Source organism: Phodopus roborovskii, unplaced genomic scaffold, assembly GCF_943737965.1.
Source record: "Phodopus roborovskii unplaced genomic scaffold, PHOROB, whole genome shotgun sequence".
Taxonomy (NCBI): Eukaryota; Metazoa; Chordata; class Mammalia; order Rodentia; family Cricetidae; genus Phodopus; species Phodopus roborovskii.
Window position 1 is genome coordinate 17,540,892 of NW_026126410.1, and position 27,769 is coordinate 17,568,660.

Sequence of the window (27,769 nt, forward strand, 5' to 3'; positions counted from 1 at the left end):
TTTTTTTGAATTTATCTTGTATCCTGCTAGTTTGCTGAAGGTGTTTATCAGCTGTAGGAGTTCCCTGGTAGAGTTTATTGGGTCGCTTATGTAAACTATCATATCATCTGCAAATAGAGACAGTTTGACTTATTCCTTTTCAATTTAGATGCCCTTGATCTCCTTTTGTTGTCTTATAGCATTAGCTAGAACTTCTAGTACGATATTGAAGAGATATGGAGAGAGAGGACAGCCTTGTCTTGTTCCTGATTTTAGAGGAATTGGCTTAAGTTTCTCTCCATTCAGTTTGATGTTGGCAGTTGGTTTGCTGTATATTGCTCTTATTATGTTTAGGTATGTTCCTGTTAGGGGATTCCTTTTTTTATTTGTTTGTTTTTTGTTTTGTTTTTGTTTTGGTTTTTGGTTTTTGTTTGTTTGTTTGTTTGTTTTGGTACAGGGTCTATCTCACTAGGATCTGGGACTCATTCGCTTCTCTGCCACTAGGACTTCAAGTGCACATCAACATGCCACACTTTTCACACAATTCCTGGGGATGGAACTCAGGTCCACATGCTTTCCCAAAGTACTTTACCAACCAAGCTGTCTTCCCATCCCTCTACTTCCTTCTTTAACAAATGGGAAAACTGTATGTGTGCCCAAAATCTCTTTTTAAATAAATTTCTTTGTGATTTATCACCAGCAAATTCTGATTGTCATGCTTATTTTTTATGTAACATAAAATATATAGTTGGGTTAAAAAGGATTTAGGAATTGAAATTTTTTTAAGAAGCTCTTATTTAAGCCACTTAGTCCATGAGGTTTTGTTATCACAGCTGGGGTTGGCCTAACCTTCCTTTTCTCTGAAAACAAGGAAGAAAGTTCACTTCTAGATTATAATTTCCTGATGAGCAAAGGAATTTTCAGCTTTAGATGCCTCTAGGACTTGAAGCAGAATCATCATTTGTTGATTAATCATCATCATCCCAAGATTAACTTCTTCAAGGCTTTGGTTTGTTTGTCAATGTTGTCTAATTCTCAGAAGTTTCTCTGCTTCCTCTTGAAACCTCCTCCAACTACCACAATTTACAACAGAAATCTTTCTTATCATTCAACAACCATCATCTTCAGAGACATGAGTTGAAATCCCCAACCTATATTCCAAGTAGAAATACTTGAGAAGTGAGGCAAAACAGAGGAAATTGTCAGTTGGAGGTCATCCTGGCTTCTGAAGCAAGTTGGGGGCCAGCCTGAGTTAGATGGTAAGTATCTACCAAACAAACAAACAAACAAAACAGAAAGCAGGGCAGTAGTGGTACATGACTTTAATCTCAGCACTTGGGAGACAGATGCAGACAGATCTCTGTGAATTTGACAACAATGCCAGCCTGCTCTACCAAGTGAATTCCAGAAAAGCCAGAGCTACACAGAGGAAACCCTGTCTAAGAGGCCAAAAAAAAAGGGGGGGGTGAGGAATTAGGAGTGAAATGCTGCTTTCCATAGCAGAAAAGAAAAGCACTTCAACCTGTGCTTCAGAATATCAAACAAGAATCCACTACTTATTAAAGGTCCAGATGGGAAGCAGGGGAGCCAGTTATAGACACAAGGACTACTGCAAACAAGCTATGCAATGTGGATATTTTATTGAACACATGCACTCAGCGTGCTCAGCCCTGGAAACTCCTAGAGGGAATAGAGGGATGGAGCTCTGCATCTCCTCAAAGGGGCATTTCTCTGTTGCTTTAATGGGTCTGTATACCACATCCATTAAGTCACTGAGAACTGGGGTCATTCTGGAAGGTTCATTCTCATCCTGTCCAACCTGTTGAACTTATATGGCCACAAAAGTCAGGATGGTGGGTCTGAGCATGCTTTTATATCATCCCTACCAGGAGCTCTTGTCGTCCATTTAAAGACTCAGAGCTCTCTGTTCAGTGGGCTCAGTAGCGGCAGCCTATTAAATATTGTTACAATGTGCTTTGGTTGTACCTGGTATACCAAAACTAATCCTTGACCTTTTTTATTAGTCACTTTCTCTTGAGATTCTCAGACCAAATTTTTCTTCCACAGGAAAATTCTATTTCACTGTGATAAAAATATCCTTGCCTTTTCTTCCCACCCACCCCCCAGCCAACTCGTCACATAATTTTTCCAGGCAATTCTCTTTCTTATAATCATGACCTGTTATGTGTCTACGGCTCTTCCCCTGGAATTTAGTCACAAGTGTCCTCTCATCAAGAAACATGGAAATCGCAGTGATGACGGAGCAAAGAAGGGCACTAACCTCCCCTATGAATGGAATCATCCCACATTCTCACCTCCAGCCCACCCACTTAGAAACAATGGCAGCCTTTCTGTCTGGCCTCCTTGACTCTAGGCTTAAGAAACATATTTCAATGGAACTGATTTTTGAGTATAAATCTGGAGCTTTGCCCTCAGAGCCTGACAGGAACAAATAAAAAGACAAACTATAGGTCTGTGGTTGACACAGCAGGGACTCCTATCATGCCATCGGCTTTCATGTTCCTAAATGTGCAAACTGCCTAAAAGACCAGGGTAATTGAAAGGCAGGCATAAACCTCTCTGGTTTCTCCATATTAGCTGAAATTGCCTCCTACTGAAGTTGCTTTCTGGCTTAGTATTCTGAAAGAAATACAAGCCATTCAGTTTCCAACAGGAGTGTCTAATTCCTTTAACCAGCCCATCATGAAGAAAAGTCTCTATGGACTGGTAGGTGACAGGGCTAACGTAGTGGCACAGTTATTCCAATCCCGTTCTTAAGATGGTTCTCTCTCTCTCTCTCTCTCTCTCTCTCTCTCTCTCTCTCTTTCTCTCTCTACCTTCCTCCCTCTCCCTTTTCCTTCCCTCCCTTCCTCTTACCCTTCCCTTCTTTCTCCTCCTCTCTTCCTTCTTTTCTCACCTTCTTCCTCTTTTCCTGCTGTCTTATCTACTCCTATATTAAAAGAGAATGAATAATGAATATGCCTGAAACATTCCATCATTTCTTCCAGAGTTTGCAGTGTCTTATCTCACCTTCAAGTGTATCATTTGATAGCTATGACACTGCCCTCACAAGTAATGTAGATGCTTAAGGCAAGTGCAATGGTTTGGCTGTTTCCACAAAGTAGTGCTATTAGCAATGGGAACCTGGTGGAAGGTTTATTGAAGATGTATCTTCAAAGGAAAATAGGTTTAGGCACGCCCTCTTTTCTAGATTTTGCTCCTGGAATGAGTGGTTTTGCTCTCCCATGTGTGCCTACAGTGATAAGACACCTTCATCTGCCCAATCTGTGGAGTCCATCAATTTGGGATTAGACCCTCCACAACCATAATAAATCTTTTTCTAATAAATTGATTATCTCTGGTACTTTGTTATAATAATGGGAAGATGGGTAATACAGAAGGCTGATGTATGTGAGTAAAATGTTGGGTTGAAGTATATATATATATATATATATGTGTGTGTGTGTGTACATATATATGTATACATATATATACATATAAAGAATGATAAGCAATAGTATCCAAACATCTAAACCTGATGAAGAAGTAGTAATGATTCATGTGCAGAGACGTCTACAGCCATATACTGGGTAAAGCAGGTGTCCAGTGCCTACAACCTTGAGCGTATTCTCCACAATTTGGTAAGTTATCATCTTAAATGGAGCTGAGGTCAGCCATCGGCTATGTGGCTATGAGGAGAGCCCTTACTCAAGTTATCTGAGTAGTTGCTAGACAACCCAGAGTTGTAGGGGTAATTCCTCAGACCATCTCACTTACCGTTCTGCACCCCTACCATACCACCATGGGACTATCCATGAATATTGGAGAAGTTACATGTGGAGAGGTTTAGATAGAGCTTGAAAACCCAGGGCACTGATAAACTGCACTTGTATTGATCAGCTGATAGGAACTGTATGAAATCACAGGAATGTCATCCCCAAATCCAAAGCTGCATGTCAGTAACTTGCAAAATCTATGTAAATGGTGGGTGAAGAGGCTCCCTAAAAGTAGTGAGAGTAAGTACCCATTTCCTCCTCCCATAGGTCCAAAAGAAACCTTGATTTCAACACTCTTTCAGCCTTTGAGGCAACATTCTGCCTTCTTTTAGGTAATCATTCCTGGGTCTGAGACAGAGAAAAACAGTCAGGAAGGGTTCATTCCTTTTACCTTTTATGTACTTATGATATAAACAGTTCCTTCTCGCTTTCCTTCCAGACTTCTGCTTACAGAGCTTAGTTTTGAATTTTCAAAACATCTTCAATGAGTCATTATCAAAAATAGCTTTATTGTTGAAGACCTGTCACAATTTTGATTCTTTGTGCATGTCCCTGCCTGGCATGAAGAAAGGTCAATAGGAATAAAAATGTTCAGCGTGGGGGAGGGGAACAAAATAGAATATCTCAAAATGCCAATGGCCAGCCACCTTCTCTTCTCCCACCTTTCACAGTGGTTCATCAGTCCTTTGTGTGTCCTCCAGGGAAGTTGTTGAATCTTCTTTCTCAAATACCTTAGCCACTAAATGTACTAATTTATGACCAGGAGAGTTTGCAATTCCAGGTATTTTTAGATTTTAGAATTTTGTATGTACATGGTAAGATATTTAGGAGACTAGGATCCAAATCTAAAGACAGAATTCCTACTTCACATAACCTGAAAGGTCATTTTATATAACATGTTTAGCACTTTGTGACCTGTCACTATGAGATCAGAGGTGGAATTTTCCACTTGTGGAATTTTTCCATCATGTCATCAATAGGTTTCAATTTTTAAATCATTTGAGAATTCGCATTTTCACATAGGAAGTGCTCATAAGTAGCTGCAATTTAACTCCAGACTAGACAAGTGAGTAAGGAAAAGACTGAAGGATGCTGAGACCAATCCTCCTAAACAGTCCTTTATCTGGCTCTTCTTTGAGTAGGGTCAACAGCCAACCCCAGTGTTGTCAAATGTATCCCAGTACCCAGCACAGAAAATGAAATCCACAGCACTCTTTAACCAGAACAGTTAACATGCTTAAATGTGATTGTTTTCAATAAATAAAACCTATCTCTATGTATCTTCTATGTATTATATCTGCAGCAACCCTCAAGGGAAATTCTAGTATAAAGAGCTAAATCTGGATCAATCATATCAAACACTATACACTTCAAAAAAATCTAAAGAAAGTGTCTTGGGTAAGTTTTCTAACTCTTAGCAACTTAAAGTTTGTTTGAAATGTATCTATCTGCTTCAAAAAAAATACAGGTAGTGTTTGTGTACATTTTAAATCCTATTTAAGCCCACACACTTCACCTTCTACAGCTGCATTTTATTTCATTTTTGGTGAAAGATGAATAAGAAATAAACCAAATGCCAACATTTCAAGTTGTGTACTTCTGGAAAACTCTAGAGTAGTAATCACATTAGGGAAGATTCTTGACTATGTATCACTCAATAGCTCTAGCATAAACTGATGCTTCCTTCAAAAACAGAGTGATTTCAGTGCTTGTATTTGACACATACTGAAGAAACCCTCCCAAGAGACTGAATCATATTTGTTCTCAGACAAGAAGGCAGATGGTGCCCCGTGACCACAGCATGATGAGTTCTGCTCTGACATTTAAGTGGTTCAATCTTCTGACAAGCATAAGGATCCCACATGTGGGGTTAACTTTGTAGGGCAAAGCATGACATTCCCATTCAGGATGGAGATAATTGCATCTGTCTATTTTTTTTCTAACGTGTGTAAGTGTGTGTGTGTGTGTGTGTGTGTGTGTGTGTGTGTGTGACTTCACTGAGGAAATTCAACCTCACTAATCAGGAAATTATGTTCTTTCTGTTTTCTTAATCCATAGGAGGTCCACTGGCCCCTGGTTAGGGTCAATCATATTAATAGAATCACAGAGATAAATTGGGGGGGGGGCACACAGGTGTCTCCATTCCCAATCTGTAATTTGACAGACAAAAAAAGTCAAGGACCAACACATTTTTTCCAAAAATTCACAAATAGCTCATGCTATGGTTTATATGTATTCTTCACACTGCCACTTGTAAATGAAAAAGGTGTGGAATGAGGTTTGGGAAAACAAAGGGTTTGTATACACAGGTGGCTGGACACAGAAGGGAGAAGTATATACTGGAAGGGAAGGAGAAAAGATGGTACCTTCATGCTGGGAAAGCAATCTAAATGCCAGTTTCAGATGTTTTAACTCAGCATCCATTGCCAACTAGATTCTGATGAAAAGGACCAAGGACCCCTGGGTCCTACTGGGCTTCTTCAGCACAGGGCTTGATGGCTGTGATGGAGATGCTCTGCCCTCTGCATCTTAAGATACCTGCCTCACACTCAGACATGGTCTCCTCCTTGCCATTCACGTCCACACAGATGCTGTACCCTGCTTCCTGGCACTCAGATGCTTCTCTGCAGATACATTTGCTGTTCTGAGCTGGAAAGAGTAAGTGGGAAAGACTTAATGGCACATTGCGGAGGTGAGAGACCCAAAGCAATAATCTCCTGCAAAATAATGGCATCATGATTAGAGAGCTCCTGCCCTGAGTGACGCAGTAAACTATATGTTGGAAGGGCAGTAAGACCAGGAAATGGGGCTATTTTGTTCCACTCAGAATAAATAGGCTTTGAAATTGGTGCCAGGCTTTCCACTGACTGGACACACATGAGGCAGGTCTATCCAAGTCAAGAGCTCTCCCTTTCTTTCCTCATATAGGCTGCCATCCTTGTAAGCCAGACATCAAGGTTTTGGTGGAGGGTGGAGGATCAAAGCTCAGAGACACAGAAAGAAAAGATTAAAAAGTTCTTGGAGATAGAAAGTATGGCATTCAGAAGGCCAGTTGTCCTAAAAAAACTAATCAGAAACAAGGTGAAAACATGGGAAGTAGCTTGGTGGGAAACCATCACCCAGGTCTTCCAGGGGAAAGTGAGTAGGTCAGCCAGAGAATATTAAAGCAGAAATGAGCCTGATGGACCTAGAGTTACATTATCATCATCCTATCACAACTTATGAAAGGCTGAGGGAAAGGCCCCCATGCAGTACACAGGACAAAGAATCGGGGAGTTTGCAGATATATTTATCACATAATTCAGCTTCCACATTTGCAGGTACAGAAACCCTGTGTCAGAAGCTTGGTTCTTGCAACCCCGCCCTTCCCCCTTTACCTTATTCCCCAAAGCATGAATGGTGTTAAAGATCATTGCTAAGTTCAGTTCAGTCAAGTCCTACATGAAAACGGACCACAGTCTGAGAAAGTAGTTCCTGTGTCTAGTCTTTTCAGAGTCTTCTGATTATTTCAGGAAAGATCAGTTTGGGACTTATATTTTCAATGCCTCTCTAACACCATTAAAACTTCCTTATAACAGGGAGGAGGAGTCTTTAGTCTCAGAGCAGTACCTAGCTCAAATCTTCAACTTTACTTTGTTCCATTATTTTGTGTTTGTGTATAAGTGTGTGTGTGTGTGTGTGTGTGTGTGTATGTGCTATGTGTGTGTGAAACACAAATAATAAAAACCCAGGGACAGATATTATGGTTCAAGCTGAAGATCAGAGAAGCAAAGCAACCAGCTACTAGCTCTTGTCTCTACCTCAGGCTGAAAAGGCTGCCCTGTGTTCAGTGTGGGTGGAGAAAAAAATCTCTAGGACTGACTACTGAATGCCCTGATCCTATCTTATATACCTCTCTAGTGCTGGGATTAAGGTGTGGGATCCCAAATGCTGAGATCAGCTTTGTGTGAGCTGTTTCAGCTACAGACTGGATCAATTTCATGTAGCTCAGTGTGGCCTTGAATGAACAGAGATCTGTCTGCCTCTGTCTCCTGAGTCCTGGGAGTAACAGTGTGCACCACTACTGCCTATCTCTGTGGCTGCAGCTAGCTTTGCATTCCAAACCCTCAGGAAAACTTTATTAAATCACAAATAATATATCACTACATGCATATCTGTTGTTGTTGTCGTGTGTTCACACACCATGTTATACATATGGAAGTCAAAGAAAAACTCGTGGAAAGTCCCTTCTCTCTTTCCATCATGTGGATTCCAGGCAAAAGAACTTAGTGTATCGGAGTTGGCCACAAGCACCTTTACCTACAGAACCATCTAATCAGCCCAGTGACACTTCTTTTTTTAAGGATGCAATATCACAATTTGATTTTTAGAAGGTATTTTTATATAACTCCTTTGTCCCTTTAATTTTTTAATTTTTATTTTGTGTACATGGGTGTTCTGCCTGCCTGTATGCCTGCCTGCATACCATGAACGTAGAGTGAGAATTAGCGGGGCTTAGAAGAACACTTAGATGACCAGGAATGGATTTTTGTCCTCTTACCTACCTCATCCAATCCCCTCTCCAGGGGCAGTTACTGTCAAGCTAATCTAATATATGTAACATTTTGAGGTATCTACTGCTATACTAAAAACTACATTGTTTAAAACCCTTGGCACTGTTGCCTTGGCATTCTTACAGTTGCAAATACGGAAGGTTTCTTACCATCACATTTGCTCCAGGGTGGACACACACCACAAGCTTTCTCAGGTAAGGCAGGCAGGGTACAGCTGTCCTTGCCAACAAGAGTATAATTTCTTCCCTGACAGTGGAGAACATGCATCTTGCAGATGGTCAGAGACAGTGTCCTTTTGCTTCTCTCATCTCGAGCACATATCTCCAAAGAGGATCTAGAAAGAGCATTTTAATTACATTATTTACAAGGTTTGCTTTCTTCAGAGCTGAGGAAGATAAGCAAAAGTAAGACTTTGTGCTCACAACTCTACAAGCCCAACAACAGCAACAAAGACTGTGTTTGCTCGTTATGAGCTCATAATTTTTATATGCCCAGACACCTAGTGCTGGTTTATCTTCATCTAGGACAGACCAGATGAAGCAATTTAAATAAGAAGGTGAGGTCTGCCAGCAACTGCAGATGGATTGATACCGAAGGAAACAGAAAATGAGCAAAGACCAAACACCCCCAAGAGACCACATGAAGCCCCTGACCTCCCAGCTCAGCATCCCTCTGGGTCTGTAATCCAGCATTGTTGACTAAATTTGTTAAGAAAACAAATAAAGAGGAAACTATTTCTCAGTGCTGTCTTTAAGGTTTATTTTTATTACTTTAATTATATATTTTATTTTAATATTTAATGTTTAATGTATAATATTAATAATGATCAATATTAATATATAACTGTATATTAATATATTACATTAATAAAATATTAATACCTATAATTAAATATCATATGTGTGTGTGTGTGTGTGTGGTGCCTGCAGAAACCAGAGGGGTGAGACCTCCCGGAGCTGGAGTTACAGACAATTTTGAGTTCTAGGAACCAAATTCAGGTCCTCTGGAAGAGCAGCAAGTGTCCTTAACTGCTGGGTCATCCCTCCAACCCCCTCAATGTGATTTTTTAAAGTATCTGTGTAGCCAGTGAGATAGTTCATTGACTAAAGGCAATTGCCGCTGATGATGTGAGTTTGATTCTCCAGAACCAACGTAGTGGAACAAAGAGAGCCAAATCCAGCAAGTTGTCCTCTGACCTCCTCATTTGTACTGTGGCATGATACCCACCCTTGCCAATAACAGTGACGGTGCTTACAAAGGATTTAAATATATATCCATCAAACATCTTACTGGTTTTTTCTTAACCACTGTTGCTAAAATGGTATGTGTTGGTTTGAAAGAAAGTGGTCCCCAGAGGGAATGGCACTACTGGGGGAATATGGCCTTGGTGGAGTAGGTAAGGCTTTGTTGAAGGAAGTATGTCACTGTGGAGACAGGCTTTGAGCTCTCATGTATGCTCGTCATGCCCAGTGAGACAGATCATATCTTGCAAGTCAAGATGTTGCAAGTCAACTCCTTCTCCAGAATCATCATGCCTGTCTGCATGCCACCATGATAATGGACTAAACCTCTGGAAATGAAAGCCATCCCAATTAAATGTTTTTCCTTTAGAAGAGTTGTTGTGGTCATGATGTCTCTTCACAGTAATAGAAACCCTAACTGAGACATGGTATAATACAGCCACTTAGAAACATCATTTAAAAAAAAAAAAAAAAAAAAAAAAAAAAAGACTATTCCTTAAACAGGGCATAGTGGCACACATCATCACAGAATTTGAGAGATGGAAGAAAGAGGATGAGATGTTCAAGGCCAGTCGCAGCTACACAATGAGTTCAAGGCTAGACCTCTCTCAAACTCCTCTCCAACAGCCATACTCCCCCCCACAGAAACTACACTTCTGAATACTGATGGATGTGAAAAACATTGTTATAGGTAAAAGTCTTACATAACAAAGCATGTTTTTATACACTGGTCAGAAAGATTTTACATTCACAGACTTTATTTTTTTCCTCTTTGACCTAGAGCTAAATTTTTCCAGAGTAGCTTATGGGGGGAACTTCTTATTTTCCATAAATCTTTTTCTGTTTATTTGAAATTTGAATATAGCTACTTAGAGTAGTTTAAAAAGCAGAAAATTTACAATACAATGTTGATATTAGCATCCAATACTGTGAAATTATACTAAAAGTCATACCATGACTGCAAACAACAGAATGAGAATAAACTGGGAGAGTTTGGGGAATTAGCAAGAGAAAAAAATTGATTCAGATAAGTAATGACTATAAGACAGCAATAACAGAGTTGGGACACTAGAATAAGAATGTATCTGGGCTGATCACAATTTTAATTTATACTCTTCACCAATTTTCTGCATACTAAAAATCATGATATGTTATCATTATCTTCTATTAATTTAAGAAGAGGATATAGTATTTGATGGGCATTGCAACTACAAAGTATTTAGTAAATTGCTGTGTTGATTCCTAAAGATGAACCGACCTAAGTCCTTAATCTTAGAAATGAAAGAGTCCAGAGACTGGTCGTCTACTACTTCCTCCCAAACCCTTCCCCATCCCTGCTCATCTTCTTGGAAGTGTGGCATGGGATGACCATATCAGACCATGCTTATCCTCCAGCTGTGAGTGTATCCTGTTGTTGTAGAGCACAGGTGAGGTGGTTTTCAGCATGAAAGGAAGTGTGGGGAACTGTTTATAACTCTGGATTAGACCTGTGGTGCCTCTGAAGTCCCAAAAGGGAATCTGCTCCTCCTTAACAGTTGTCTCTTCATCACCCTCTCTGTCTTCATGTGTCATGAATGTCTCCCTCTTTCAGGCCTGGGTGTGGATATGCATACACACACAAAACTATAGTTTTGCTTTATTCTGCCCACAGTTTTGTAAGCTAGCTGCTAGACCTCTCCTACTCCTCATCTAATTATACAACCTGCATCTTGCTAGGATCCTAACACAGGCATCCAGGAGTTACTTCCCAAATCTTCCTAAAAGTATTGACTAGAAAATGGTAGCGTTTTTTGGAATGCAAATCTAATAAGGAAGCTTCTAGTGTCAGAAAAGCAGCTGCTCTATTATCTATTGGTACTGCTTTTTTTAACGTTTATATCCCATGGGAATTTCAGCCTAATCCTCAAAAGCTCTAAATCCTCAGGTGACAGTTCTGTCATTTTGCTTTACTTTATATGGAGAACAAGCAGTGCCCAAGCAGTCCTTCAACTCCTCCAGATTAGAACCCTGCTTAACACCATGGCTGTTCCTGTAACAGGCAGCAATGGGACAGATAGAAATGCAACAACCCTTAGCTATTCATAAACTGTACCTTCATTCAATAAGCTGTGCAAAGCCACCCCATTTACCCTGGATAAAATCAAACAGACAAGAGAGCGGCAAGGACAGAGCTTACCTGCACTCGTAGGGCATTTTACAGACACATTTTGAGTTCTGCAGTTTCTCCCAGGGCTGACATGCAGGAGCTGCTGGTGAGAGAGTGCTGGTGTCTAAAAGAAACATTTAAGAGAGATGTGATTCTTAGCAGAATAAGCCTTGCTTTTCAATAGAACTTGCTGAATCAGGATCTGTAGGCTTCTCAGCTATTAAGATATCATATAGTTGAAAGAAAGGTGCTGGATTTGGGTGGGTGGGTGGTGGATTTAGGTGGGTGGGTGGTGGGGAGAATGGTGCTGGGGGAAGGAGAACCATACAAAAATATTATATGAAAAAATGTATTTTCAATTTTAAAAATTCAAAAAAAAAGAAAGTATACTCTCATCCCTAACCAAGAAGCTATCTCTAATTGCCATCTGCTTGCAAAGGGAAAATTAGTTTTCTCCAGTGGCATCTCACTAGGTATATTAGCCACACTTAAGGGATATCTCCATGCCTAGCAGTGGAAAGCCAATGCACAATAAAGTCAATGGTATTTTTGTAAGACTTTTTTTTTTTTTTTTTTTTTGGCTCATATTGTTTGTTAGCGCACTGTTTGTATTATTGGTCTTTTACTTCTATTTTATGGTCTCCAACTTTGTATTTTTATGGTATATGGTTGTGTGTGTGTGTGTGTGTGTGTGTGTGTGTGTGTGTGTGTGTGTCTTTGCCTCTCTTTCCTCTCTCCTGCTGCTCCTGTCCCCAGGGAGTCTCCCTGTTCTCCTTCCCCCTTTTTATGATCCCTTTCCCTAATATAAAAACAAAAAAACAAAAACAAAAACTTCCAGTGAGCTCTGTCATATGGCATCTTTCTCCTGCCCTTTTTAAAATTATAACAGTGGTAACAAATGCAGAAGTGGAAGCTAGGCATGTTTAACTGATTGTGCACTGTTCATACATCTTGATGTTTGATCCCAGCTAACAAGTACCTATGTAAGAGATGAAAAACCTATTTAACAAATGTCCATATTTGTCTGAATCCAGTTATTGAAGCAAATTCCCTTTCGAGAAGCTGATCCTTGTATACTGTTGTTTTGGGCTACATTTCACCACAAGCCACGACTGGCCACAAAGCCACAAAAGAACTTAGAGATCTGGATAGATGGCCCTGTAGTTACCAGCACTGGCTACTATTCCAGAGATTTGGGGTTGATACCTATCACCCACATGTCAGCTCACAACTGTCTGAAACTCCCATTCCATGGGAGCTGATGTCCTCTTCTTCTGGCTTTTGTGGGTACCAACCATGCTTGTGATGCATATATATATATATATATATATATATATATATATATATATTATGCATAATATATATGCATAATATATATATATGCAGAAAAACACCCATATACATTAAATAAATAAATAAACAAAACTTCTTTTTTAATTTCTTCTATTGGAGAATTTCCTGATGTCCAAGGAGAGCTATAGCCTCACACATGCCAATGTCCTGATTGTCTTCCTCTCAAAACTGTGCTTATGTCTTGAAGTGCTTTATTAAAAATATTATATCCACTATCTTTTGTCTAGAAACTCATTATTTTAAGTAAACCATTATTTGAATTTTGGCAGGAAAACACCTTGGTGTGGCTTACAGTACCATAAACTGAAAGCCTTTGCATTGGCTCTGACAGATGACAATGTGAAGTCTGAAACACTCATTTTTTTTCTCCACTTTTCTGCTAGCTTAGTTTAATGAAAATCATTTGCATCAAACTTGGGGGCATAAATTTAGATACTCGTCACATAGTATATTATAAAGACAGTTTTATTAGAAGAACATGTTTTCTGCATTCTAACTGCATTTGTTTATTTAGTGTGTGCATGTATGTGGCGCACACACAGAGGTCAGAAAACAACTCCCACAGTGTTAGTCCTGGGAGATCAAACTCAGGCCATCAAGCTTGACAGCAATTGTCTTTGTACACTGAGCCATCTTGCTGACTTAAGGGCATAATTTTATAAGTGAGTATAGCATAGAATACATATGTCCCTTACTGTAGAAAATAAAAGAAAGTTAGACAAGATAAAAATCCCATGAGAAACTCAAAATTGGAAAAAATGGTAACAATATGAAGCATGTCTTCCATGGCTAGAAATCTCAATGACAATCACATGCTCTAAACACTTCAACTTGATGCAGTGACACTCCAAATGCAAAACAGAAACTTGAATCAGATCCTAGAAATTAAAATGACATAAGGGGGAAGCATGGTATCTGAAATAGATTAGTCAAAAGTGTCCTGAAAGCAGGGTTTAAATGAGTTCACCAGACCAAAGATAAATGATAAATTGGTGTTTATTAGGGAAACACACAGATAAAATAACCACCACAGTCTTCCTTCTCCAGAAGATGCAGTCTCTGCCCTTCTGATGCTCTCTGAAACTCAAGAGAGCTTGAGCCAGCCTCTCCTCTACCTTATAATGGGTCTCATCTGCACCTAAAACCACACCCAAAGGGTGTGGCCAGCACTACAAGTTCATTGCTGGGCAAGAGGCCACTATAGTGTCCTGGTAATATTATTTTCTCAATTTGTTTTGATTTGTTGTTTTCTTTGCTTTCAAGACGAGGTTAGACTCAAAGTTGAGATCTTCTGTCTCAGTTGTCAAATATTAGGATGGCTGGTACAGTGGTCTGAATGAGAATATCGCTATCCACACCATGAGCTCATGGATTTGCAGTTAAACTATTAGGAAGGGTTAGGAAGAATTAGGAAGGGTGTCCTTGTTGGAGGAGGTGTGTCACTGGGGGTGTCTGTCTTCCTCTATCACTCTCTACCTTATTTTTGAGACAAGGTATCTCTTTGAACCTGGTGCTTGACATTTTGGCTAGACTGGCCAACCAGCCAGCTGCCAGCATCCACCTGTCCCTATGCCCCCAGTGCTGGGATTAAAGTCATACACCACAATGCCCAGCTTTTATCTGAAAGCTGAGGATCTGAACTAGGGTCCTCATGCATATTTAATAAATACTGTATCCACTGAGCAATCTCCCATCCCCATACTCAACTCATACTTTAAAGCACCAACCTTGAAGCTGATAAACATGGAGATTTTTGTTTGTTATAGGTTTATCTTAAGTGTAGTTATTATTTTTATCTACATATTCAGAGAAATGCATGGGTTCATAAAACATCCTTAATTAGAATCAACCATAATACCATTGTCTACTAAGTAGGGGAAAATCATACCAAATTATACTATAAATGACAGAAGCAAGCATTTCAGAAAAACAACTACCTAACTTTCTTTGAAACCAAAGTATATCCTCATTAAGTATATATTGTTCTCTTTCATTTTAGAATCACAGGTACAGGTGCCTTACTTTCCACAACTCCATGCTAGAGGGAACACTAAAGACAGCAACTGTTTTCTGCTGTGTTCAGAAGAGAGTTCACATCAGAGCTAATGTAGAAGACACTCATTAGTCCACTCTACTACTCTCTACTATCTATGCATCACCACAGTTCATACCTAATTCAGAGGAACAGGGCTCCCAGAAACCTGTTCTTTGCCATTATAAATGTCTAATTCACTTAACTATATTCATTATAAAATCCAGTACTTATCCTCATAATAATAAACAGGTTTTAGCACTGAATTAAAGTTTTTACACTAAAGAAATAGTATGTAGAACAGCTTGTACATGAGTTTTCCTTCTCTCCTGGCTATAATTACTAAAAGCATTTTTCCAGGGTGAAGAGGTGGAACAGCAGTTTTAAGGACTTCCTGCTCTTGCAGTAGGCCTGGTCTCATATCATGGCACCCACATACCTCTCCATAACTCCAGTTTCAGGGCATCCAATGCTCTCTCATGACTTATGCAAGCCTTTCACACATGCAGTTCATTCACATACATGCAGGCAAAACATTCATACACACAAAATACAAACAAATTCACCCTTTTATATTGAGTAAACAACAACATATTTATATTTATTAATGTATAATCAAACAATAAATATATTTTTTAAAACTTATTTAGCCCATTTTACAACCTCTGAAATACATAATTTTGTCTTTCTAGATTGTTTTTTCTGTCTCAGGTGCTTGTTTGTTTTTTGAGACAAGAGCTCTCTCTGCATAGCTCTGGCTGTCCTAGAACTCACTATGTAGACAGGGCTGGGCTCAAGCTCACAAAGATCTACCTGCCTCTGCCTCTGCCCAGTTTATCTTAAGTTCTTAAAAGAATGTTTTTGCATGTGACTAATGTTTAGAATACGTGATTGCTGGATTTTCACAATGAAGAGTAAAAGAAGACCACCCCGTAACCCTCACACCCCCAACCTCAGCTAAAAGCCAAGGGCCTGAAACTGAGCTTAAAGCCATAGGAAGTAGCTATTTGGGGATTACTGAAGAAAGGTAGCTGACTTGACCCCAGACCAGTGGTTGCAGAGACAATAGATCTTGCAATCACACAGCTTATCTAAGAAAAACAGCTCATTTCTCCCATTCTGCCCCTAACAAGCCCTTCAAGCTGTTTCCCTGTCCTTAGCTACAAAAACATCAACCTAAAGCCTGAATTCCGCATCTCTTGAGCTCTGGACATTGAGCGATTGGGTCCTGTGCCTTGATCATGGGATGACCAGAATTAAGAGACATCACCTGTTTGGGATCAAAAGTTTTGGGCTCAACTGAATTCTCATGTTTTATTTCTTCCTGAAAACTTAATTCTTACTTACCCTTACAAAGAGAAGATTCACAAACCATAAGAATTTTCTTTGAAAAATGTCTACTTTGCAATCAATGTTAAATATGAATGCCTTACAAATTTTCAACTTCCATATCAATAGATTCCAAGAGTCCAGAAATAAAGCATTCAAAAATTGAAATCATCATCTTAACTCTTAGTTTAGGAGATCAGTAAAGAATCAAACATCAGCTTTCAAAAAGCCTTCATTTTCTTGCTACTCTATGTAGCAGACATAAGCTGTTCTTTCCCTGTGGAGGAGTGAAGTTCAGTTCCCCATCCTCTCCTGTTCCTCTACTCCACGACTCTATTATGCCATGTGAATAGCTGTTGCACCATCTACACATTGACTTCATTCTCCTCGGAAGCCAGATGGAGAGAATGACATACTGTAACCCAATGCCAAGAAGGTCACCATAAGGACTCTCACCTGTCTGAGCACTGGTGTCATTGAAGAGACATGGGAGCCACTCACCTTTCTGCATACACAGGGTGTTTTTCAGCTCAGGGCTCCATTTAAGGCTGGATCCACAAAGGAATGTTGAAGGACCTTCTAAGGACATGCCAGCTGCACAGGAGAGGGTCACCTTCTCACCGACCTTGTAAAGGGGTTTCTGGGGGTGACTCTGCATGCCATTCATCAGTACAGGTAGAGAGCAGGCAATTTCTGAAGATGAAGAACAGGATGCAAGGGTCACTGCTTTCCTAAAGAACCTGTTTAAAAACAGCCTTGGGGAGTATTAATATACATGTTCTGCCTTTTCTTATCAGAGGACAAACAGGGAAAACAGAGCATCTACTCACAGGGGGATCCAAAAAGCACACTCCATGGTGTCTGACATGTAATTGACCAGTGAATGGCTGAAGACAAAACAGCTGTCATCTCCTTCCCCTGCCCTCAAAGTAATGTGACAAGCTAAAATGAACAAGCCTACAAATAGACTCCCAAAGCCTAGGCTGCTGCTAAAAGCAGACTTCACAGCTGCCACTTATCTCTGTAGTCAGGTAATGTCCCACCAAAATTTCCCCCAAGAGCTTTACTCATTTGCATATCATTAGCTCTAATTAGATATGTCACTATTTACAAATTTAAAGCACCACCTTGCACCTTGCAACCATAAACGTGTACAGTGTTCTGTATTTTTCCACCTCAAATTTTCCCTTAGTGGCATTCATTAGTCCAAACCTATTTAAAAATAAAACCACAGAAAAAAACAGAGAGAGAGAGAGAGAGAGAGAGGGGGGGGGCAGGTCAGAAATCATGACTGAAAACAAAAAACTTTGCCAAGTCTCTCATGGATTTTGGACAATACTATACAACATCAAAGAGTTTCTGCATTGTCTTTATCAGAAGACCCAACCATTCATTTATTCAAACACAGTATTCATCATTTATTGAGTGCCTGTATTTTGCCAAATATGTCGTGTATTGGTGGAACAAAGCTAAGTACTGGTCACATGTTGTGCCTTCCAAATCTAGCACTGAGTTTGCTCATGACATGATACATCTGCCAGGTCTATTAGAAGAATGTCTTTCAGCCTGTCTCCCACTAAGACAGATAGGAAAGTTGCACAAGATTAAAGGAAAAACGTTTCTGAGAATCAGATAATTGTCAAAAGAGAACAGATTTGAAGTCCCAAATTCCAGACAGAAGAGAAATCTAAGATAGTGATTACAGATTTGGTAATGCTTTTCTCCATGTGGTACTTGTAAATTTGAAAAGCTAAACCAAAATTAAAATAAAAGCATAGTGAGGAACAGACAAACTGAAGAGAGGATTGCAGCTCCAAGGTTAATCTGTTTATAGAGCCTGCAGGAGAGTCATAGGGTAGAGGACCCAGAGCTACAGCATTGTCAAAAAGGGGATGATACCTAGGTAGACAGTCCATACTTCTATTAAGACCACTTAGTAGCTAGATACCATTGGAATAAACATTAAACAGTCATGAAGCAGCTTCATTTTTGACCAGATAGAAAACTCATCTTCTCCAAGGATGTCATCAAAACCTTAAATTGTTCTTAAAGTTTTTCATGTGGAGAGTGGCATTTAGTCAAAACTAATCTAGTCTTCAGAAACATAAGAATGACCAAAGTTTGACCACCAAAAATATAACTAACATAAAACATGCAAATAGTGAAATTAACAGCTATGTGCCCTGAAAAGGCTGCAATTATTTTGTTGAGAAATCTAAATGATATCAAGTATAGTGTCTCATGTCTGTAAAATCAGCAATTGCAAGGCTGAGGCAAGAGAACCAACATTAGTTGTGGTAAGGTGAATTCCATTCCAGTTTGGGCTATTGAGTGAAATTTTGCCTCATAAAAAAAAATACTAAATAACAAGATAGAAATTTTCTACAAAACATTGGAAAATAGCACACACCTTTAATCCCAGCACTTGGGAGGCAGAGACAGGCCAATCTGAGTTAGAAGTCAGCTTGGTCTACAAAGTGAGTTTCAGGACAGCCAGGGCTATACAGAAAAACCCTGTCTTGAAGAACAAAACAAGCAAAAAAAAATAGAAAATACAAATAGCAGGAAAATATATTAAAAGTTCAATAGGATTCTTAAAAGGCTATACCACAATTACAAAGAAAATGCACGAGTGAAAGATAAATCAATAAAAATATTTAACATGAAAAGCAAAGCACAGAAAAAAATTGTGTGTGTGTGTGTGTGTGTGTGTGTGTGTGTGTGTGTGTGTGTGTGTGTGTGAACACCAGCTTTCTAGCTTTGTATGCTGTGGGAGTAATCACTGAAACTCCCTCTACCAATGCTTCCTCAGTGAACCTGTGAGCCTTGCCTGTGAACTGTGAGCCAACATAAGTCTCAGTTTCCTTAAGTTGTTTTGATCTGGTATTTTTGTCACAGTGCTGAAAAAACTAAATGATGCAGACTCCTATCAGTTTTTCAGAAAAAGAAGATGAGTTACTCATGGTGATTTGCTCTATAGTGTTGGGGTTTGCATGAGTGGTTATTTATCTTGATTCACCTTCTTGTCCATCATTCTGTCATCTTAGGATATATACTAAAACCAAGACCACTCACTCTGACAATGCATTTCCCCAACAAGCCACTGTAACTCGTCTCCACATCTGGCAACAGGATCACCAATAAGGGAATACCCTTCTTTGCAAGCATATATAATGCTTTTCCCAACAGGAAACGTGGTACCTTCACCCTAAACAAGTCAAAAGATGGAAAAAGGTTGAGTTTGACTGTTTCTCATTAGGTTTATTTGGCCTACAAATCATAACTAATTTTAATCATCGATCAACATACATCCAAACAATTGATTTAGAAAATCAATGTAAAGCATTTTCCCCTGTAAGAATGTATTTAACACTAGTACCACCAGTGATTGCAATAAAGCCATAAATGCCAACTTATCATAAATGTATAGATTGCTCCCCAAATACCAAGTGCTGCACTAAGTATTTTACTAAAATCACTTTAATGAACACTATTAGAGTAATTTCTTTCCCTTATACTTGCAGTAAAAGGCAGTTTTTCATCAGATTTTGGAAGTGGTTGTTTGTTTGTTTGTTTGTTGTTTGTTTTTCCATCAGTTCTTCATCTGAAGGATGTGTATTCTCTTGGTTGACAACACTACCTAATAAATGTTAGCATAACAGAAATATTTGCATCTTTTCAATATCTTCCTGGAAGTTTTTCTCATTGATGACATTTTATCAGATCATTGTTTGTTTTGCCTTTTTGATGTAGGTTCTCACTGTGCCTCCCTGGATTTAATAAGTAGCCCTAGCTGGCCTCAAGATCAGAACCTCACTCCTCTGACTCCCAAGTACTGGGATTACAGGCATGTGCCACCACACCTAGCTCAACGATCATTTCTAAGAACATATGCTGTTGATCTCCAACTCTGCACTATAGTTATGCAAACACTGCTATGAGTGGATTACATATTTTATTTGCATATAATATTTGGAAGTAAGTTGTCATAATAAAACAAAGAATTTCAAATCCCCAGCCTGGCAGGAGAAAACTACCCTCATTTGAGATTCTGGCTTCTTTTCCTTACCCTCTAGTTCTCTGCCCCTGGGAAAATGCTAAAGAAATACATGCCTGGAGAATGGTTTGGAGATTGCATCTTACCCAGCTCTACTCTGGGAAATAAACCCAATTTCCTGGTGTCTCGTTATCATTGCCAGACATAGACTACTCAAGGTTTAGTCTACCTCCTTCATAGAAGCTAATAGGAAACAATGGGTAAGGAACATGCATGTCAATTTTTTACTATAGCCCCTAGGCCTTCTACTTTGCAAGAGGGACTTCCTAATGAGGAAGATTGATTCAACACCATCCAAGCATTTCTATTAAAAAAACAACTTATAGAAAGTATAAAAGACTCCACTCCCAACCTACTGAATCAGAAAAGATGTAGGATGTAAATCAAGCATCAGTCTCTATTCTGAAGTTCCCTAAGTGATCTATATAGACATTCTGAAACAGTGTTTAAAAATGTTCACTCCTTTAAAAAGCAGAAGAGCTTCATGAGTTGCTAATATGGAGTTTGCATTATATTGCTTTCTAAACATGTTACATTTCAAAAGCCTCATCAACCATGGTTTGTGTATAGAACAGTCTACGACTTTCTACCTTATCCCCTTTGCCTCCTCACTTTCCTAACAGCATATATACATTTGTGGAAACTTATGTAAACTCATTATTATACACTAAATGGCCCAGAATTGAAGAATCAAAATGCTTCATGAAGAAGGTAAAGCTGGCAGCATGGAGGGCATCCTTGTGAAGACATATCTCCTGTGTGAGCCATGAAGAGATGCCATTGAACTTTGAGCTACAAGTTCAATTGTAAGAAAAACTGGGACCAAAACTAATTGAGACCTTCACAATGCCAAGAGACAGCACTAGACAACCAACGCAAGATGATCATAGTCCTTTTATGAACACAAAAATTGATAAAAGTAGACAACCTACATCTATCTCTTGAAGTAAATAAAATACTTTATGATGAAACTTTTTTAAGATAGGCCATTTTTAATAAAAAAATAATAAAGAAAATTCTTCAGTTTAAAAAAAATTGCATGTACATTCACACTTAGTAACACTGATGGTATCTGTAATTCATCAAATGGCAGTATTAACATCCAAGACCATAGAGGGAGTACTGTCTTCAATTACCCTGGGCCAAAGGAGAAATGTCACAAATGCAATTCACCACTACTGAAGTTAAAATGCACACATAAAAATGTTTTCCACAACTTTACTATGGAGAAGGAGATGGGTTATGGCCAAGTAAAGAGATAGAAGCTGGAATATTTATAAAGGAAAAATATATATTTTCATAACCAACTTGAACAAATCCATCTTTTAAGGCAGGGGGTGATGGGCAGAATCCTTTTGGAACCAACGACAAATAAAAGCAATGTGGCTCAAGTAATCTGGAAAAAAATGAAAATCAATGTGATTTGTTTCCACAATTAAGTTGATATATTATATTACAATTTTCATTTATATCTGAAGACATGCAAGTAGAAAGTACCAAATATGTGATCACATTGTATTTTTAAATACCTAGAACATAAATTCAATCTAGCAAAAGATACTGATCTAAGTATCTACAGGATCCATAGTACAGAAGCAACATGGAAGAAAGATGAAAGTCTTTGGGTATTGTATCTACATTATATGATTTCTAGAATCCATCTGTCTCAGATATCAATGTATCTCCTGCTGTTGAGTTCTGAAATTCTTTTATCACAAAACTAATTCTACTTGGCAATAAAAAATATCCTTAATACCGCATCACCAATGCTATTCCTAAAAATTTACCATCACATTATCATTCCAACAGGAACTTGCAATTATGATAATGATAATGAAAACATTCATCACTGAACAGTGATTGTCCACAGTGCCTTTGTGACCATTATACTACCAATCCTCTCTGGTGAGTGAAATCTGAGTGAGAGGAACACAGGTAGGCTATGACACTTCTTTCTCGGCCAAATTCCTCATCTTTTGCAATACCCCAAGGAAACCAGAAATGGGAAGCAATAATAAAAATCTTCCTGTTTCAGCTAGGATATCTGAATCTTCTTCGAATCCCCCAAGACAGCGCCCCTTACCAGCAGGAAGTAGTTTGGAAAGAACGACGCCCAAATTCCCAAATATTGTGTATAAATGTTTGTTTTCATTTAATTGGACTTTGTTATATAAAATTAAATAAAAATAAATAAATAAATAAATAAAAATCTTCCTGTTTCTACTCATCAGGAGGACACATTCCCTCATTAGAGAAACAATAATAAAAATTGAAGAACAGGAAGAGGAGGTCACTTCCATGTTCCCTTCTCTCTGCCTTTGTGTATAAAGGTTTGTTATTCCCCCATTAAATAGACTTAATTTTGTAAGGAATTACAGAGTGCAGGGTAATGAGTCCCACCAGGCAAAGACCTCTTTCACATACTCATCCTCATGGGGGTACATGTACATTCTTTTCTCACTATAACCCATATGTCCTTTGGAATCCTTGAGAATACTGGTTATTATTATTTAACAAGGCATGGAAGACCTAGGATCAAGGCAGCGTATGTCCTCATCTGTCACTTACCAGAGCACCTTATTTGTTTCTTTAACTCACATGGCCTTCAAATCACCTTACTGGAGTTTCTTGTCTAGTTTCTGAGCTTTGAAATATTTCACAAATAAACCAACAAATGCATTTTTGGAGTCTTATAGGTGGTTCCCTGGGAAAGTATTCCCAAATGCCATACACAATGCCCCCAATTCAGCTGCCTAAAGCAAGATCATCTTTACCCCAGTTCCAAAATGGAAGCTACGGTTACCTGTTCACATGGGGAAATGATGAGGAGGTAAAAATTTGCTCAAAAGACCCAAAAGAAAAATAGCCTGTTTTTTTTTTTTTTGTTTTTGTTTTTTGTTTTTTTTTTTTTTTTTTTTTTGTGGCTAAAAACCAGAATTGACCTTGCACCTCTTTAGCAAGTCTCTTCTTTACAAGGTACCATGGATTCCAGAAGAAGTGCAGGCTGGGAACTGTGGTCGAGCTCCTAAATGATTTTAGCATTGCCTCTTTACAACAATAAAGTCTTAGTAGGATGAAATTCCTCTGGGACTGGAGAGATGATTTGGTGGTTGAGGACCAGAGTTCTGTTCCCAGCAAAAAGTCAGAGGGCTTGTACCAGCCTACAATTCTAGCTCCAGGAGAACCCTTAGCCTCTGACCTCCTTGGGGGTATGGGTATTCACATGTATACACACATAATTAAAAATAAGAAAATAATTTAATTTTAAGTGAGAAAAAAAGGAGGAAAAAAAAAAACCTCCTTCTGATCAAAAGAATAGACTCTTAGTGGAGACCAAAAATTTTAGTTAGGCCAAATCAATCACTTGGCCACTAAGCGGTCCAACTCACCTTAAGCTATGCTACCTTTAGGCAGAATAATATTTCCTTTAGGCAGAATAATTATTCCTTTAATGAGATTCTATACTTTGCCTTCACTGACCACCCCTAGAACAGCTCTTATATTTTTGGTTGTGAGCCTAGCCTTTAACAGCTGAGCTATCTCTCCAGCCCTTAAAAAAAAGAGAGAGAGAGAGAGAGAGAGAGAGAGAGAGAGAGAGTAGCCTAGGCTAGCCTCGAAATCGTGATCCTCCTGTTCCTCCTTCAGCAAATCCTAACAGCGTGCACCACCACACTCAGAGCACAGCCATGCTGCTTCTTGTGTCTATCCATGTTAGTTACTCGGGAGGATGTAGCTTTTCCTTTTCTTTCTGTTTCTGCTCTAACTAAGCATGCCTTCCCTAACACCTTGGATTTCCCTGCATTTGTCACTTTCTTATTTGTCCCCTAAAGCTCCTCTCTCTGCCATGTGATTGTTAGTGAGTCACATATCAGACCACCTTTAAACAGGATGGCTTTTCTTTCTTTTTTTTTCTCCTTCCTTCTTTACTCATCCATTTTACTCCTTTGGGAGGTTTATGAAATTTATGACTCACTCGCCCTAAGAGTGTTTCTTTTAAACTCTGATAAGATCGCCTTTTGTTTAGAAAAGTAAAATAATTCTGCAACAGAAAAACAAAGCCTGGGCATGGTGATGCCAGCTGTAATCCCAGCACTTGGGACGTAGAAGCGGGGTGATCAGGAAAGAGTACAAGGCCATCCTCAGTTACATAGTGAGTTTGAAGAAAGTCTGGGCTATGTAAAGCTCCATCTCAATTAAGGGAATAAATAAATAATTGTTTTAAAAATAATTCTGGCATAGGGATGCAATTGAATCAAGAAAGCTAAGAGAGCTTTTGCATGATCCCTGCCAAAGTAAAGTTAGTATCAGATTACCACCAGACCAATCAGGCAAAATATCATCCATCTAAAGCATCAGGCTTTATATTTGGCACAGAAAACATGAAAGTAGGAGGCAGTGGTACATCTGAAAGTCAACACATTTATTGAAGCTTTCCATGTGCCTGTGCCAATCACTTTTACATGCTTGATCTCATTTAGTGCTTATGTTTTATTAACAACTTACCTACAACTATTATTCTGATTTTAAAGGTCCATCAAGTGACTTGCTCAAGGTTACACAGCAAGTAAAAAGCAAACCCAGACCTACTCCCAGTTACTAGTCCTGTACCTCCCTAGAGTCCAGAAAACCTGATGCTCACAGCCAGTGTTAATGGCCATGACCAGTTCACTTCTTTGTTGACTCTGGTACTAAGAGGCAAAGAAAAAGGTGATTTAAAAAAATCACTTTACTTCTAATCATCTAAGAGCAGCTATCTGCAACCTCGTGCTCACCACACAGTATACTTTCTCTAAGTAACTGCTAAAATGTCTGGTCTCCATTAATTACCTCAAGTTCTCTAAGTCCTGGTCTTCACATTGCCGGCTTTCAGTTGTTTCTCCAATACAGGCCTTTCCACCTGCTCTGGGCTGGGGATTATTGCATTCTCTGCTCCTTGATTTCTTCCCCTGAACACAGGGGCCCCAAGAGGACCAACAACTCCAACCTCCATCAACCACTCCTGTAATATGAGAAAGGCTCTTGACTTCTGTAGAGCAAGAATTCCGAACTTAGTGTTGGGCTTGCTGCTAATGTGTTTATTGGGGATAGGGGGATAATAGCCTTGTGAGAAATTTACAAAGGGCTTATTATAAGATCAGCAGTTGGCTGAGTGTGAATCCAGCAATGGTTTTATTAGTTCCAAGGACTTGGACAAGTCATTCAAACTTCTTGTTCCTTTGTTATTCTCCAAGTACTTCTTAGTGTTCTCTAGCAGGTTTTATAGCAGCCAGAAAGGCTCTCCTCACTGACTTGAAGTATCCATATCCAGCCTGCTGAAAAAAAATTCTTGCAATATCTTAAGTTCACTGACAATTCTATGAGTGTCAAAGTACTTTCGTGTACATTGTATCATTTATTTGCTTTTCTAGACAATGACCAAAGCAAAGGGAGGGAAACATTACCATTCCCACTTTGTATTCCAATCCCTACTAGTAAAGGAAGATTCTGCTTTAAAAGATCATTGAAAATCCACCTGTCAGCAGTTGAAAAATATTGACTAATGGTACACAGTACAAAACTGTAGGGGTATTCCAAAGAGCTTGCTGTCAGAAAGGCTAGACAGGAGATATGCTCCCAAAGAGCTGTTTTAAAACAAAACCTTGTGAGATAATTACAAGAAATTGGAAGGCATTTTAAACATAATTCTATTCTATAGAGAATGAGGACTCAAAACCAGAATGGTGTTTTTAATTCAGACAAGTAAGAAGAGAGAGCAAAGGACATCAACCTTAAAAGCTATAATGTGGAGATGAAGATGGAAAACCAAGGGAGACTGAGTAGAAGCGCAACTTCACATCTGCAAACACGAGCAGGGCATGTCAAGGGCCAAGGATAATTCCCTTTTCAACATAGCCCTCATTGAGTGAAAACCCATTATACTGACCTGCTTGATTGCCGACAAGGACTCCTTGCTCACACGCCATACCAAATGTGTATGGTTTGCAGTGACACTGACATTCTGTCCCCACAACAGTAGCAAGGCCACCGTTCTGGCAAGGCTGGCAATGGCAAGGGTCGAATTCACCCAGGTACTCCTCGAGAGCTCGCTTCAGGTACAGTCTTTTTACAGATGCACAGGGCACTTCCTTGACCAGCTCATACAAAGGCATCAGCTACAAAGGAAAGACATCAGTCAGTGCTTAGAGCTTTCAGGGAGATTGTGCATAGTATATGTATATACAACCCCACTGAAACAAAAGGAAAAGTCACTCTTGCATTCATTATAGCTGCCCTGATAGTACATATGTTTCAAGATCCCCAATATAGTCCCCAAAGCAAGAATAGAACCAAATCTTACGTAGGCTGCTTCTTCCTATTCATATGTACCTATGATAAAGCCATAAAGGTTGCTCTCTCTATGTCTCTACGTGTCTCTCTCTGTGTCTCTGTGTGTGTCTCTCTATGTCTCTGTCTCTCTCTCTGGTCTTTCTCTCTGTTCTCTCTCTCCCCCGTGTGTGTGTGTGTGTGTGTGTGTGTGTGTGTGTGTGTGTGTGTGTGTGCGCGTGTGTGTGGTGGGTCCATGTGTCTGTGTGTCTGTGAATGTTACATGTATGCAGATACCCACAGAAGCAAGAAGAGAAAGTCAGATCCCTTGGAGCTGACATTAATTACAGGCAGTTGTGAGCCTTCCAACATGAGTGCAAGAACCAAAATGGGGTCCCCCAGAAGAGCAGCAAGTAGTGCTCCTAACAGATGAGTCATCCCTCCACCTTCCTGTGACAAAGTTTGGTTTATAAACAAGATAGAACATGGGATTAACAATAATAATTAATAATGAACTGCAACTCGTGAGTTGCCCATTTCTGAACTTTCTATTAAATGTCTCCAAACTATGGAACTAAGGAAAGTAAAACTGCTGATAAGTATTTACTACTTTACAATTGTTTCTTTAAAGCTTAAAAGGGATGTGGCAGGGGGGAGGATCTACTCTCCTTACCACAAAATCTACACAAACCTAGGAAAATTTAGAACAGATAAGGGAAGAATCTTGTTTATATTTTAAGCATGTGTAAAATTAAAAAAAAAAAAAAACAAAAAGCCAAAGAACATTCATTGTCTAGTTAATGGAAGATTGTTTTAAAGACAATGTGTTATCACCTCCACAGTGTACAGAAGTGTGCTTAAATTACAGCAAGGAAGCAAGTCCAATTACACTTAGAATTAAATTTCCTGTCTCAGAGATTTAGTATCTCTTTCCTAGAGACAAAAAGCCTTCTCCTGAAGAAATGTAAAGCAGGGAGATATTACTATTATGTGTTTGTTT

At 39.1% G+C, this 27,769-nt stretch overlaps 1 protein-coding gene across 1 annotated transcript in view; it reads right to left on the reverse strand.

Moving 5' to 3' along the window:
• Window positions 1-6,034: 6,034 nt before the first annotated feature.
• Window positions 6,035-27,769, reverse strand: part of C7 (complement C7) — a 66,693-nt gene continuing 44,958 nt past the window's right edge. The window contains exons 11-18 of the mRNA XM_051182493.1: window positions 26,390-26,618; window positions 25,294-25,465; window positions 21,775-21,862; window positions 19,485-19,617; window positions 16,911-17,102; window positions 11,726-11,819; window positions 8,458-8,642; window positions 6,035-6,404 (exon numbers count right to left, since the gene is read on the reverse strand). Coding sequence (XP_051038450.1) covers window positions 6,223-6,404; window positions 8,458-8,642; window positions 11,726-11,819; window positions 16,911-17,102; window positions 19,485-19,617; window positions 21,775-21,862; window positions 25,294-25,465; window positions 26,390-26,618 — 1,275 coding nt within the window. The 3' untranslated portion in view covers window positions 6,035-6,222. The remainder of the gene's footprint in view (window positions 6,405-8,457; window positions 8,643-11,725; window positions 11,820-16,910; window positions 17,103-19,484; window positions 19,618-21,774; window positions 21,863-25,293; window positions 25,466-26,389; window positions 26,619-27,769) is intronic.